Source organism: Leuresthes tenuis, unplaced genomic scaffold (genome assembly GCF_036924035.1).
Source record: "Leuresthes tenuis unplaced genomic scaffold, fLeuTen1.0.hap1 SCAF_4, whole genome shotgun sequence".
Classification (NCBI taxonomy): domain Eukaryota; kingdom Metazoa; phylum Chordata; class Actinopteri; order Atheriniformes; family Atherinopsidae; genus Leuresthes; species Leuresthes tenuis.
In genome coordinates, this window is record NW_027325358.1 from 19,924,646 (window position 1) to 19,939,649 (window position 15,004).

The window sequence follows — 15,004 nt, forward strand, 5'->3', positions numbered from 1 at the left end:
GTGAATGTGGCTTGTAGTATAAAAGTTCTTTGAGCAGTCAGCTAGACTACAAATGTGTTATATAAGTACAGTACATTTGCCTTTTTTACCAAATAGCTGCATGGCGACCGCCCAGTTTTATCTGGTGTTTAAAAAATAAGTCCAACAAAACAATCAGCTGAAGATACTGTTTTTTGCCCTTCAAAATCACATAAATTAATTTAATCATAATTTCTTTCTCGAGATCCAAATGAAATAGCTGTTAATGAAAAGTGAAAATACAAAACAAAGAAGTTGAACAAAAGAACAGTTTGAAGTACTACATGGATGCAAGGTGGGTGTCATGAAATGCAACAGGTCCTAGATTATTTAATCAAATATTTCCCTCTAATGCTTTCTCCAATACACTATGTAATTAAACATGAATATGGAATTATATTTCATTTTCTTTTCAAGTTACACTTCAACACAGTGCAAACTTTAAACTCAGGGTTTAATATAGCTCACCAGCTTACTGTTGCACTACACCAACACTTCAAGAATACTAGATGAGCAAATTTGAGAACATTTATGAGATGAGAATTAGAACTAATCACAATCAACAATGGGGACTGTGTTGGCACAGCACAACAAAGAAGACCGGCTTGTCTTCAGTGATATTGAACTGAATGAAGAGCGAGCATATCAAATGTATGTGAGCATAATACCTGTATTTATTACCCTGAATAATTCTAAATTGCAAAAAAAAAAAAGCCTTGAGAGAACTCAAGCAGATAATTATTACCCTTCATGCATTCTGTGTGACACCTCTTCTCAAGTACAGACTAAAAGACAATGTTCTTCCATAAGGGGCTGCGAGGTTGATATCCACAATGTAGATTCCATCATCCTTCCATTTAGACACTAATGGCTTCATAACTGGCTAATCTCTCTTCTCTGACAGTGAAGAGTTGTCAGTCCATCGCTCACAGAGGAGAGCACATATTACAGACACCATGAAGGTATATGATCTGCATTCAGAGTGACAATAATCTCATCAATCACCTATCCATGACCCGTACTGTAACAAAGAGAACAGCTGAATGTACGTTCCTCATGCACACCCACAGACGTTGCATTTGTAGCACCTTGGTGAGAGACTTGCTCGAACCTGCCGAGCTCAGCTGAAGACTTGTGGGGTCGTAATGTGTCGTGCCGTTTTAATTAACCGCCTCAGATGCATGCACTGCCAGATCTGCGCGCAGACTGCCAAAACCATTACATTAACACGAAGCACCATGTGGCCGTACTGACAAATATGGGGCAAAGATTTATATTGAGGTGATTTTGGAAGTGATTTTCTATGCAAATAGGAAAGTATTTGCTGAGTAAACACCTTCATAGTGTAGCATAATCATTGAATGTTTTTGTTGTTAGTTCTGAGGAAGGAATTGTTCTGTTCCTACTTTCAGGATATATACTAAAAGAGTGGTATTTTTCAAAGTGACCTCCAGTAAGTGCTGTAGCCCGCACAGGAATAAGACCTAATGTTCCCAACTACTGTAAAAGCTTCCCTTCTAGACAAGTAGTTACATTTTTTTTTTGTAAATTCTAAAACAATAATTTTTTTCCGCATAACAACGATAAGAATGAATTGAAGTATTTAGTATACGCACAGTAAGTGTTTATCTGAGAGATGCCAATGTGCCGTACTAAGTACAAATGTTACCCTATTCTGAAGGGTAAGTCCTCGACCCTAACATCACCAACTTAACACACCATTCAACTCTTCTATTTTTGTCCCATTAACACAATACCATGTGGTCATTCTGTCACTCTGGTAGAAGGTTACGAAACAGGAAAATGACAAAGAAATGCCACACAAACATGGAAGGCATCAGAGCACCCAAGTATCATGGAAGGCATCAGGGCACCCAAGTATCATGGAAGGCATCAGGGCACCCAAGTGTCATGCAATGAGCTTGGGGCTTTTACACCTCAGACTTTTTACACCGTCTTGCGCCACACGTCTCAGGCAATAAAAATAAATTCACAACTGATGACATAGCGGAGTAAAAAGAGAGGACTGGAGTATTGCCAACTTGATGATTTTTTTTTTTGCCATATTTAGCTACTTTTCCGACCCTCACAGCACCTCGCAAACATCCCCAGTACTGCCATGCAAGAGCAAGGTCTCTCCTCCACTGCAGGAACGCCTTTGTCTGCCTCTTTTCTACTGCTTCGTAATATGCACTAGTGTCTATTAACCACCTGGACTTGTGAAGCAGAGCAACAGTCTGAACATGCTCTGACAGTGAGTGTTGGCTCAAATGTAGTCTTAATGGGTTGCTTTTCAGTTACAATTTCAGACTCTTTTTGACGTCTGACGAAAGGAACAAAAACTATGTTAATGTGAGAAGCTTTGTTGGGAATTTGGCTGTGTCATTGTACAGAATATGTGAAGCACAGGGAGAAAGAGAAAAGTAAACAGATGTGAAAGGCCTCCACAGAGCCCAAAACATATAAATAGTAAAGGCTAATTTATTTTTCTAAAATACCAGAATATTTCAGTCTGAGTTAGTCTTACATTAATGACAATGTCCCCACAGATTTGTGCAAGTTGTACAGCTAATGTGACTAACACTGGTATAAGCTTTAGCATTTTTCTACTGTACTGGTATACAAAGGCCTTTGCAACCTTTTTCATACACCCATTCACATAGAAATACACTGTTAGTATTCCCTGACAGCACACATTTGTAATTTTGGATCTGGTAACACCACTGGAGCTCCTTTATTTCTCCTGTATTTCTGTTACCAGCAATATGTGCTCATAGAACAGAGGTATCATCCAGGTACTAGTTCTTCTGCCTCATTTTTTACGAGGATATCCACGGCATCAGCACTGTTTGAGAAAGGAGCCAGCAGCAGCTTATTTGCATTTAGAGCTACAGACTGTAACAGTCCTTTTTGCAACAGAGCTTAAGCCCTCTTGTCCCCAAATGGCCACTTCTGCAGCCAAACCCAGGCTCATGCGGCCACACCAAGAGTAATCCCCAAAACTTAACTAATACCCCATACTTAGTCTTTCATTTAAAAAAAAAAGATATTTGATCATCTTGAGCTTATGTATCGCTGACCAGGGATAAGATTTCAGGTGCGATGTTCAGAGTTTTGATTTTATTGTTAAATATTCACTGTGTATTTGGCTAGGCTGAGTGCGACAGCGTGTCTTTTGATAACCCCCAAAAAGCTGTAAGCGCTCGTCTGGAAATGTCTTATTGAAACAGAATCACCTTGAAGGTGTATTCCATGTTCTCAAGGTAAGAAACGTAGGGATCCAACAATCACGATTCATTTGACAAGTATGTGTCAACATCTGTAAAACAAGCCTTAATTTCCTCCAAAGGCATGCACATATTCTGGTTAAATTAGTGTGTAAAGAGGCAGGTGCAGCATCACCAGACTATTTCATCTGCAGTTGAAATTGCTGTCTCTGTTTGACTTGTGTCCAACTCGGTACAACTTGTGCATTAAGAGTATCTTTGTACTAGATGATGTTTGATTCAGGACTCCACATCTACTTGTTGTTCTCATCGCAGACAGTGACTGTATCATGCTGGATATCAGTCGGTGGTTTCTACAGAGCTGTAGATGTGCTCTTTCAAGAATTATTTTTGCCTTTTTACCAATCTACAAAACACACAACCACCTAACCGCCATACTTCTGTGTGCTACAGCAATATTTGATGTGTTTCATCCTCACATCTTTATAATCCAGAAAATGTGTTATGATTTTGTACATGAGCAAATGTTATTTAGACAACCTCTGAGCAGAGAAAAACTCCCCCACCCCCCCGTTATCTTCAGTGCCACCCTTGGGTGGACAGACCCCAGAGTTGTCTAGCCTACTGGTCCACAACACTGAACTATCTGTGAGTAAACTAATTCACATAGCAAACAACAAAATAACAGATTCTTAATTAAATGTAGTAGATATGTTGAAACTCATCACATCATCACATACATCAGTTACCGGGAAGGTGGAACAGAAAGTTATTGCTCAATAATGCTGTCTTTTGGGCTATGTGATGAACTTGTTTTCACCCTTATTTTCACACCTAGTAATCCCGAATGTGGGTGTGATTTTACAATCCCAACATAAGCTGGCACCATTCCACAAGCTTTGGTTTTCAACTGAGGAGGTCTGGTATGTGCTGCTTGGCTGTGTTTGACTTAGCAATCTAATGACATCACCGAGGAAGAATACCCTCTCCTGCATGTGCTGCCTTTTACTTCCAAGAATTTTCTGTATCATGGCATGGCATGGAACTGGCCTGAATACAAAGTGGCAAAAACAACAGCACAATGTTCGAGGCACCTTTGCAGGTAAGCATATTTTGTGCTGCTATGGAAGAACAAAATTATCTTGACATCGATGGCCGTGAAGGGCCCTTCAGGTCCATATAGTAGAAGCCTGTTAGGAGTGCTCTCTAAAAGGCAATAAGTGAGCAGGACTAGGTGAGAAATGTTTTTTTTGCTTGTGCTCAGTCTCAAGGGATATTTTCTCAATGAATTAATATTGAAGCAGACTCAAGCCTGAGCAACTTTATACTCATAGATATTGGCAAATTATGGGCATGGTGACAGACCACTCCATCAGCAGGATTGTTAATAATGTTCAATATGCTGCTGCAACAGTATAGGTTCAAGTAAATGATTATTACACAAAGGCAATGTGTGAAATAAAGTCATAGATTCCTCATCAGTCCAACCGGTCACAGAGACAATAGCTATGATGATTAAGAGGAAAATATATCCTAAGAAAATAATGAAATGCATGTATTCACTGGAAATTTTATCTATTTTTTTTCTGCATTAGTTTTTGTTCTCTTCTTAATTCTCTCTTGCACAATGGCACACCTTTGATCTCCAAATTGCTTCTTCTGGAATATGTTTGATCACAACACGAACTGAGCTAAAAAGCTTTAAAACGGAGGAAGAAAAGCTCCATACCACCTTGTGTCAGAAACTATAAACAAGTGGAATGGCACAATGCCTCTCATGGCTTTCTGTAATGCATGCAAGCTTTTTCAACTCAATATGAATTACCTCCAAAAATCTTGTGTTTGATTCATTTGAAAAACGTGGAGCATTCTGCATTTGAGCTCAGTCTGCCTAAAAGAGATTCGTGAGAAGAAAGAAAAAAATTTGAAAAAAGTTGACTTCTTGGCAGTATTTTCTGTGGGAGATGTAGGAAATCTGGCATGAGTTTGTTCGTGTAACTTTTTCTTTTTTCCCCAATTTGGATGGACTTCAGTCCAGTTTTTTTTCTAAGCTTAATATGTCATCCCAATATGACATAAATGGAACAAAGATGGAATGTAGTTTTGATTCCAGTTTATCCTAATGTAGTCCTTAAATCAGGAAACAAATTACCATTATGTTAAACAAAAATAACTGAATAACAATCGCAGAAACGCTTTTTATCCGTTTCTTTTTAACAAGTGGAGCTGCAAGAACATACTTGGTTCTAATAAGAATTGTTATCAAGATAAAAAAAAACAAAAAAAAACACGAGCAGCCCCTTTCCTTCACGCTCAACTCAGATGCACCTATAGGCAGATTGAAATCTCGGAGACGTGCATTCTTTGGGATCTGGCACGTCTCCACACACTTCACGGGATTCGTGTTTGAACATGAAGCACCGGGCTATGTGCTGTCACATCACTTTAAAACACGCCTGACATCTGCACAAGACAAGAACCGCTTGGCGAGATTTTTTTTGCAAATGTAAACACTGCATCTAGGCTACTACAATGGCATGCCTCCTCTCAAGGGCGCAAAAACAACTCGCCTGGATGTACTTGGGTTATTGTTGTCATGAAAATACAGACAAATAAGCCCATATCCGGAATCAGTAGTTGCAGCACACTTTATTTTCACACTACTATTATTCAAGTTTGGAGTAAAATCGTGCACAAGAACAGCTGACAAAGTGATCGAACTGTGACAGTACAAATAATAATTGTATTTCATAAAACCCCCCGCTGTCATAGAAAGCGTGTCCCCACCTGCCATCGAAGTCTGCACTGGCTCCCAAACTGCAGCTGTATAACAACATCAACTTAATCCATATTTCCATGATTTCCACAGTTCCGCGCCCAGGCTGCTTGCTGTCCTCCGTATTCCAAAAGCACCAGGTAGGTAACTGTGGAGAAAACAAGCAAAGAGACAAAGCAGGGTTTCTTTGATGCACGCTGAAGGTGCTCGCGCAGGAAGGGTCTGCCTGCGACCGTCAGACTGTTCATCTGCGTTATCCGGGAGGTGCGGGAGACAAACCTGCCCGATCCCAGCCAGCAGAGTGACTCCGGTTAGTGTGCGCGGTGCCGCGTGTGGAGCGGGACGCACTCTGCCGGGAAGAGGGCGCACAGCTTCCTCCCTCGCTCTCTCTCTTCTCCTCAGAAGTTCAGGCAGCGGGTTGTCCAACCAAACAGCACCCACTGCAGTCTGACCCTAATTCGCTTTTTCTCACGTCCACCAGTTTAAACAGCAGCGCAAAAAAGACAAACTGTAGCCGGCATCTAAGACTTTTCACGTTGCGTGGACAGCGACGAGGAGCAGGCTTCACACACAGTTCAGTGCGTGCTTTGGAGCTGCCTCAATTAATTACACAGCCTGCAGAGGCACGCAGGTGTTTTTGCCACCCAGGTTGATGTTGCTCAGACAGGAAAGTCAACGCAGTGGAAATCACAGTGACTGAGGTGCAGGGGACAAACACACTGAGACACGCGGAACAAAATACAAATTTGAGCAGTCTAACAAAGTGTGAGAAGTAATTCAGACCTTTGTTATCATTAGGCTTTAAATAAACTCTGAACTATTTTCTAGCAGCAGTCTGATTTGAGTGGTCTTGACTCAGGTACGTTGTCTTTAAGCACTACTTGGAAGCTTTGCTCACATCACACTCGTCGGTGTGGTTAGCTTCTGTTTGCCAGACCTGTTTTTGTTTATATCTCCAATAAAAATAGAAATACATCTAATTAGCATATGCTGACTGCGGTTGTGTTCCAGCGTCTGGTAGTGTTCCACCACGCTGACTTGATGAGCTATTTTGTCTTCAGAAAAACACTCATTTCCCTCCTTGAAAAAAAAAAAAAACAATAATCCACTGACGGTCAAGATCACCCAATTTTCCACTTGCACCTAAAGGCAGCATGCTGGTCAGGACGAGCAAGAAACCCAAAACCTCACACGCAAATGCAAGATAATCAAAGTGCGTCAGGCCAAGCGTGCACGTGACTTTAATAAGTTTCTTCTGCACAGGAAGCCTTTTTCAAAGCAAAACAGATGAGTTCTGCGAGGCAGAAGGAGAAATCTGTGTTTAACCCATTTTCTACATTGATATGCTCTTTTGAATAATGTGTTAGAACTGTTTGGTGTTTTGAGCATAGGCTGGAAAATGGATCTGTGACAACCCCAAATACATACCCCATAGCCAAAATAGCTGGAATGTTGGATACAATGTCAATTCAAATGGACTGAAGTGATTTGCAAATCTAAAAACAATATTTAATTCATAATAAAACAAACATTGTATGTTGGAAGTTAGGGAGAGAGCAGGGCCTTGAGGCTGTTGAGGATCAGAATGTCTCTGTCTCGAGTCAAGACAATGTCGAAGATGTAGCAGCAATCTCAGACACAGTGACACCTGACATCTAGGCCAAATACGCACAAAATGATACCAGGAAGCATAAAAGGATCTCACAAACTAAGGTTATTGGGAATTTCCATGTATGTTGCCATGCACATTTTTCTGTGTTGTTCTTGTTAATAAATTCCCTATAAGAGGCTGCAAAGGTTAGTCTGACAACTCTTTTCTCCACAACAAAGTGAGACATTTAACTATCTCCTTAAAAATATTGGCTCATACTGACTTTTCTTGGCAACAAAATATCTCAAAAAAGTCGGGACAGTGTACCACCGAGTAGCATCCCTTCTTTTTCAACAACAGTCTGCAAAAGTCTGACAACTGAGGATACACATTGTTGGATCTTTGGGAGACAAATGTTGTCCCAATTTGTCTGATATTCTTGCTGCTCCACAGTCCTGGATCTCCTTTGTCATATTTTCTATTTCATCATGCTCCAAATGTTTTCAGTTGGGGAAAGGTCTGGGCTGCAGGCAGGCCAGACTCTTTAAACCATGCTGTTGTAGTAGATGAAGTATGTGGATTAACATTGTTTTACTGAAATATTCAAAGTCTTCCTGCCAGCTCCTCTGGCATTACTGCACGCCCATACCATCAAAGAGGGAAGCTTTTGAACTGAGCGCTCGTGATAAGATGGATGGACACTCTCCTCTTTAGTGGAAAACGCCACGTCAATGACTTTCAAAAACAATTTAAAATTTCAATGTGTCTGACCGCAGAACAGATTCCCACTTTGCTTCAGTCCATTTTATTTTTTATTTTTTTGCTTCAGTCCATTTTAAATGGCCTCAGGACCAGAGAAGACAGCAATGTTTCTGGATTATATTCACATATGGCTTCATCTTTGCATGATAGAGCTTTAACCTGCATTTGTGGATGGCACGGTGAACTGTTTTCACAGATAGTTATTTCTGAAAGTGTTCCTGAGCACATGCAGTGATTTCCATGACAAACTCATGAGCATTTTCAATACAGGGCTGTCTGAGGGCTTTGATGTCCCTTGCACACAGATATGTTTCCAGATTTTCTGAATCTTTTGATGAGGTTATGCATTTTAGATGATGGAATATTCTAAATCTGCCCGAGCTTTACCTCCGAGAGACTCTTTCATAAGCTAATATATCTCATGAAATTGTAAAATTTTGTCTCTCCGACTCAACATGGTTCACACTTAGATACTTCTGTGTATTTTCATGCAGTTAAGAAACCTTCCCAAGCAAAAAAGAATGACTCAATCAGAACAAAATCCCAGTGGAGATATGTCAGTTTGCTGACACAGTAAATGAAAGGATTTGCCACTGATTGACAAAAAGGAAATTAACAATTTTGGGCATGTTGGATGAAAATTTGTAGGACAGCAGACATTTTTAAATTTCCAACAAAAATTGTAATTAAACCATGTGCAATAAACAAAATTTATTTCAGTTAAACACTACTTCGCATAGCATAGACAATACACTTAGATGAGAAAGGAATAATACAAGTATCAGCTTGTTCGTTCACCCAAACACCTGAATGACCAACTAGACGGAGCAAGCAAGAAACTGCAGCTGCGGAACAGCATCCCTGCTGATGAACAGTCCATCAAGGCTTCCACTCAAAGCACGTAGGACGAACAGACTGCCTCTGTGCAAAAAGAGGAAATAATGATTAAGGAGCCTGATTCAGAGTGCATGAAGCGACAGGAACAGACTAAAAAGGTTCCAGCAGCAGCTCCAAACTGCACAAGCAAACCTTTAGGAGCAGAACGCAGAGAACGGGGAAGGATGAGGCACGCCGCTGAGAAACTCATGAGCTAGAAGCCAAACAATCTCTTGCCCAGTGCAAGAGATTTACTTCGAGCAAAACCTGAGCTTAAGGCCTTGCACTTGGAGGGAGAGCTTCAGACATCGAAGAATCCTTTACTCATTGAGCCTTGACTTCAAAATCAATGCATCCTCGCTGCTTTCTGAAACACTTTAACCAATCACAATTTCTAATCAGGAAAAATTTGACATTTTTACAACCCAATTTCAATAAGTCACGACAACGCAAATTTAAAGAAATTCAAAAAGTTGACACGAGGAAAAGTATTTACCTGATGTGATTACCAAGTTGATGCTGTTCACCAAACTAAATGATGCTGGCAACTATGAAATTGGATCACAATCAATTATCTACAATATGAGTCTTACACTCAAGCAGTAAATTAAATGCTTAAAAAAGGCCAAATGAAACACTTTTCAGAGGGATGAAATCCCCATGTTCCAAAGTCTGGAGAATGCATCTCCTGTCTGGAGGCAGATAACAGCTGTCTTATTTTCTGATGTGAGAGCTTGGCAGTAACTATCTGGAAAGACCAACTAACCAAACAGTCTTTTTGAAGCAGGAGATGAATGACAGGAAGGTTTGATATGATTACTGTTGGTTGTTTACAGTCATTTCCATCTTTTGATTCATGGCACTGTTCGCCTTGTTACGCCCTGTCACTGATTTGGTAATAAATCTGTGTGATGGCAGAGAGGTTTGACATCAAGTGATCGGAGAAATGTTGCTTGTGTATAATTACTCGATCAATCATGTTGTGTAAGAATGTAACTCCATGATTTATTACACTTAAAAATCGAGGAATGGGTAATGTAGATCACAAAAATCATGCCTCATTACCAACAACAATTGCCGTAAGGTGTCAGCGTAGAAGAAAAAAAACTGAGTGACTTCTAAAGGGTCAGTTCACTCAAAACACAAGAACAGCCTCAATAGTTAAGCTGAATTTAGAAGCACTGGCCCCTGGTCTGTATTGATCTGATGCTGAAGCAAATATTGCCCGTTTACACTAGACCAATGTGACCGTGATATCAACTAAGCTTGGAATATAGTATTCATACTAAGTACTGAACTTAATTACACTTTTCGGCAAGTATTAAGGGAATTTAAGGCCTTTGAAATATCAGGTCAATATATTTTTGAGGGTGGCTACATTATTGGAAAAACACAAAATATTTGCATATCTTCCCAGAACAGGAAAAAACCTATCTGTGATTTAGGAGTTTTTACCCTTTAATGAGATCCTTGAGTGAAGGGAGTCAAAATTTAGCATTTTGAAAGGACTTCATTATTTTTTTTTTTTTATCTGAAATGAAAAGGCACACGAGGGACCAAGAATCAGTTTGGGGTCCTATTGAAAAATCAGAAATAAATACAGCACGGAAATTTGGCTTGGAAAAGACTGGGCATGATTTTTAGGCTTTTGTGCAGAGCTCTATGCCCTGCTGCGGGCCACGTGAAGTGAAGAGTCGCACCGCTCAAGAGCATTAAAATTGAGACACGCTCATGGTGGAGCAGATTAACATTAGCAAAAAATGAGCGTTTGAAATACATGTGACAATTTGACGTGTAGGATGAAGAGCATGAGGAAGAAGATTATAACATTATCAGAATGTGCAAAATAGGAGCAGACGGGACCTGCAGTACTGCATGCAACCAAAAAGAAAATGTATGCACACTCGCTGTTAATATACCAGCTGTTTTTGGTCAAAGTTGTTTATTAGAAAATCCCGCGAGTATCACTAAACACATTCTGTGATTGGAGCTGGACGTTGAATACAATAAGAGCAGATGTGATAAAAAGATAATGAAGGGCAGCCCAAGAGCTCCATGTATCCATTTCACACAGAGGTGTACTTTGTCTGCAATTACTGCAGTAACCACGGCAACATAAAGAAGGACAGTGTTTTGTCAAATTGGACAGTTAATTCCAACAGGGAGGGGCCCCCTAAATATGGAACAATGACACAGAAACAAACATAGCAACAGAATTAAATTGTCAAACCGTTGGCAAAAACACAGACATGAGCTGAGCTCTGACTAAAGACAATAAGAGAAGTAAAAAAAAAAAAAAAAGCTGCACCAGCTGCACTGTGGTGGCAGTTCAACAACAGGTTCAGAGCTGTATCTAAAAACACCCACAAATGGTGAGAAATTCTGATGATGCTGATAATTATGATTGAGAAAATCTTTCTTTGATCATAAGTTTGCTTTTCCTCCAAGACACCTCAGACTATAAAAGAATTTATATTAGGTTTAAGCTTATATTTTATATTAGTTTCTTTTGAGGTCCACCAAATGCAAGTCTACAAAATGGATTTGGCTCATTGTATCACTCACAATGACAACAATGTGTTAAAAGCTTCGTGGAGTGAGTCGTTAATAATGAAAAGTGCTGAAAACTGGCATACCTCCCTTATTTTACCTAAATGAAGAATCCTCTCTAGTCACCTTCCAGCCCTGTGCGTTCTGGTCCAATCAACCCATTTTACACTTCAGCTTTCCCTTTAATATTCTCCTCTTTCCCATTTGAGCTTTAAGTAGGGCCACCTGCTCCTTCTCCTTCTTTCCACTCATCCTCACGTCAGTAATGTGCACTCATGCAGTCACAAGCTAGAACAGGGAGTCGGACGTCTCCTTTTGAAATAATTTTAGACCCAGCAAGGAGCTGTCTGTGGCCATCCACTACAATAGAATGACTCTGCTGACTGAATTCAGATGAGCTGATGCTGGAAAAGCTTGCGTCTCTCGCCTATTCCCTCTGGCTCTCTGCATTTTTCTGGCAGCCGCCGTGCACTCACTGGTGACATCACAGGATTTTCTTAAGAGAAACAGCAGACTAACTTCAACTGCGAGAACAAAATCCTTAGGTGCAACAGTGTCTGAATTGTACAGGACTGGAAACAAATGATGAGTATAGCTATGAGGCTCTGAACACCACACACCTAATCAAGCATACTGACCTTTTTGCTAGAATTATAAAATATTTATTGCTGCTGATGCATACCCTTTTCCACACGGGTTCTTTATGAGAAATAATCTGCACCTCTTTCTCTCGGTCTCTCATTAAAACACTCAGAGGAGAGGAAGGTATTGGCGAGAAGGAGATCAGATGAGTTTTAAACTCCTAATTTCTTCCTCTTCTGTTAATCAGAGCTGACTGGGGAGGGCTTTCAGAGGGACATAGGAAGACTTTCTGCAAATGTGTACTTACGGTGTGAGAATTAACAATCTGGGTGTGTAATTCCTGCGGCTTCTGTGTACACCGACAGCTTGATCACACAGTGTAAGCAAAGACGCAAGCATAACATCGCAGTTGTTGAGAGGCTTAAGCTCTTGTATTTCAACCAACTGGGAAAAATTGGAGAGGTGCAGCTCTCGCAGCTTACACTTTCACTTCATCATGAAGATCTGGGAACTGCTTTTAAGTTTAGCCAGACATTTTTTCTTGTTTTGGTAAGATTAATGTTGCTTTTACAGATGAAGTGAACATTTCTGTCAATTTCTGAAACAATCTCGAATAAAAATCAATCCTGTTAAAAAAATAAAATCCATAGGGTGGATAAAAGATTCATGATTCAACCAGAAGCCCCAGACCCTGGATACTTTAGCTGACTCTGATCATTCTGCAGCTGCTCTGTTATGAAGAAGTGCTTGCAGTCCTAATCTTTCATCCGTGCTTCCAGTTGACCTGCAGTGACGACCCGTCCACTCATCTGCGGCGGTCTTCCCACCAGCATGTTGTTCTTAGGTGAACAGCTTTCAGGCTCCATAGTCATTACCTGCACCGAGTACCCATGAGTCCCTGCTGCCCACGACCGATCCAAGTCCACCAAGCCCATACACTGTTTCCCTGCAGTGGCACAAAAACAAAAGAATCACAATCACATAACTCTTCCTCATAAAGCACCTAATGTTTCTGAAGTGTAGAGACAAGATAACACATTTCTCATCTTATCTGACATGTGTAATGCTTGTAAAAATCAAGAATAAAATGGCACTAGATGGGCGCCACACTGGTGGCAGTAGCTCTGTTTATATTGTGTCATTCTTTGTAGCTTTTTGAGAATCAATCAGATATTTTCTCTTAAAACAGATTTAAAAATATATATATTCAAAACAAAAAAAATCTTTATACTGGTTTGGATGCTGTGTGGGTTTAAAGATATATGGTGGCAACTCTTTTTAACATTTGTTTTGATGAGTAATGCCAACGAAACTGTTGATAACGTGATTGAGTAGCTGACTAAAACTTTCCAAAGCACAAGTAATGAATGAGGCTTCAAACTTAGAGTAGAGATGGAGACGTTTAGGATGTAAGGCAGTGGCAAAAGGGACAGAAAGGAGGAGGAAGTTTAAACCAGTCGTAGGAAATTAGATATCTGGCAAACAAAATGGACAAGCTTGGAGCACTGACCAGGAAGCAGTGGAAAAATTGTGAATGCAATATTATGTGTTTTACAGAAACATGGATGCAGGGACATATACTGGGCAGATGTTTGCTTTATATCTTATCCAATCTTTTTCCCATCAATAACTTATATAGCAACAATATATTATGGATATTATTAAAGTATTGCTGAATTCAAAGGAAAATTAACATCATATATCATGGTTTATTGCTGTTGCTTCTATGGTTACAGCTCAACTTGGCCATTTAACTGGTCCACTTCCTTTGTCTAAGTTGTACATGCATGGGAGCAGAGTTAAATGATTGACTGAGGCATGTCTGACACCACAATGGTGTGAGGACTGTGTGAGTAAATGGTTAAGGCATTCTGCCACTTCCAGCTTTCTCTGTGGAAGATCATTGTACATGTAGGTTTAGCTGAACTAATGGCAAAAACACTGTTTTTAGGTCACTTGAATTGTGATTTTGTCAGATGATGCTGTGTTAAAAAAAAAAACAAAAAAAACAACAGAATTTAGGTCACTTGAATGGTGATTTTGTCAGATGATGCTGTGGTTAAAAAAAAAAAAAACAACAACTGAATTTTATTCGAGCAGAGTGGCAGTCTGGAAATGCTTTAGGTGACTCTGATTTGACACGTAGTCAACTGACAACAGTGCAGTTTGGTTTTAAGTGTCATTTGAGCGTGCTGCTTTTCTAACACATGTAAATCAGTATGAGCAGATTGACACATTAAACAGGCTCTAGTTTAGCAGCATCTATTATAATGCCATTGTTCTGATTTGCATACTGGTAAAGTTGCCCGCTCTCTCTTTATTCTTAGCTTTAATTTGTATCAGAATTCTACAGGAGCAATTTATATATCAACAGCTCCACATGAATTGTCACACTTGTCCCCTGAGAAACGTCATTCATAGAATGCAGTTTCACAGTTTGGTAACAGGTGGCAAAACATACTAAATGTAAGCTTTGGTCTGTCGTGCTGCCTTGACGATTATCGTCTGACCAGCAGGCTCAGGAGAGATGAGATCAAACATGGTTGGAAAATGTTAGCTGGAGAGGCTGAGATCTGTTAACCAACAGAGAGAAGTGTGACAGGTGGTGTCAGGTAAACATGA

The 15,004-nt window shown here is 40.0% G+C and overlaps 2 protein-coding genes across 5 annotated transcripts in view; both read right to left on the reverse strand.

Annotated features, from left to right (window-relative positions):
- Nucleotides 1-6,596, reverse strand: part of npnta (nephronectin a) — a 46,762-nt gene extending 40,166 nt beyond the window's left edge. Inside the window, exons 1-2 of one of the 4 annotated variants that reach the window (XM_072384993.1) lie at nucleotides 6,301-6,596; nucleotides 6,033-6,169 (exon numbers count right to left, since the gene is read on the reverse strand). In XM_072384993.1, coding sequence (XP_072241094.1) covers nucleotides 6,033-6,103 — 71 coding nt within the window. In that variant the 5' untranslated portion in view covers nucleotides 6,104-6,169; nucleotides 6,301-6,596. Of the gene's footprint in view, nucleotides 1-6,032 lie in introns of all 4 variants that reach the window. The other 3 variants (XM_072384994.1, XM_072384995.1, XM_072384996.1) reach the window with 3 other exon arrangements.
- A 4,579-nt stretch (nucleotides 6,597-11,175) lies between these two features.
- gstcd (glutathione S-transferase, C-terminal domain containing) overlaps nucleotides 11,176-15,004 on the reverse strand; it is a 47,597-nt gene continuing 43,768 nt past the window's right edge. The window contains exon 12 of the mRNA XM_072384997.1: nucleotides 11,176-13,328. Within this exon, the coding sequence (XP_072241098.1) occupies nucleotides 13,138-13,328 (191 nt within the window). The 3' untranslated portion in view covers nucleotides 11,176-13,137. The remainder of the gene's footprint in view (nucleotides 13,329-15,004) is intronic.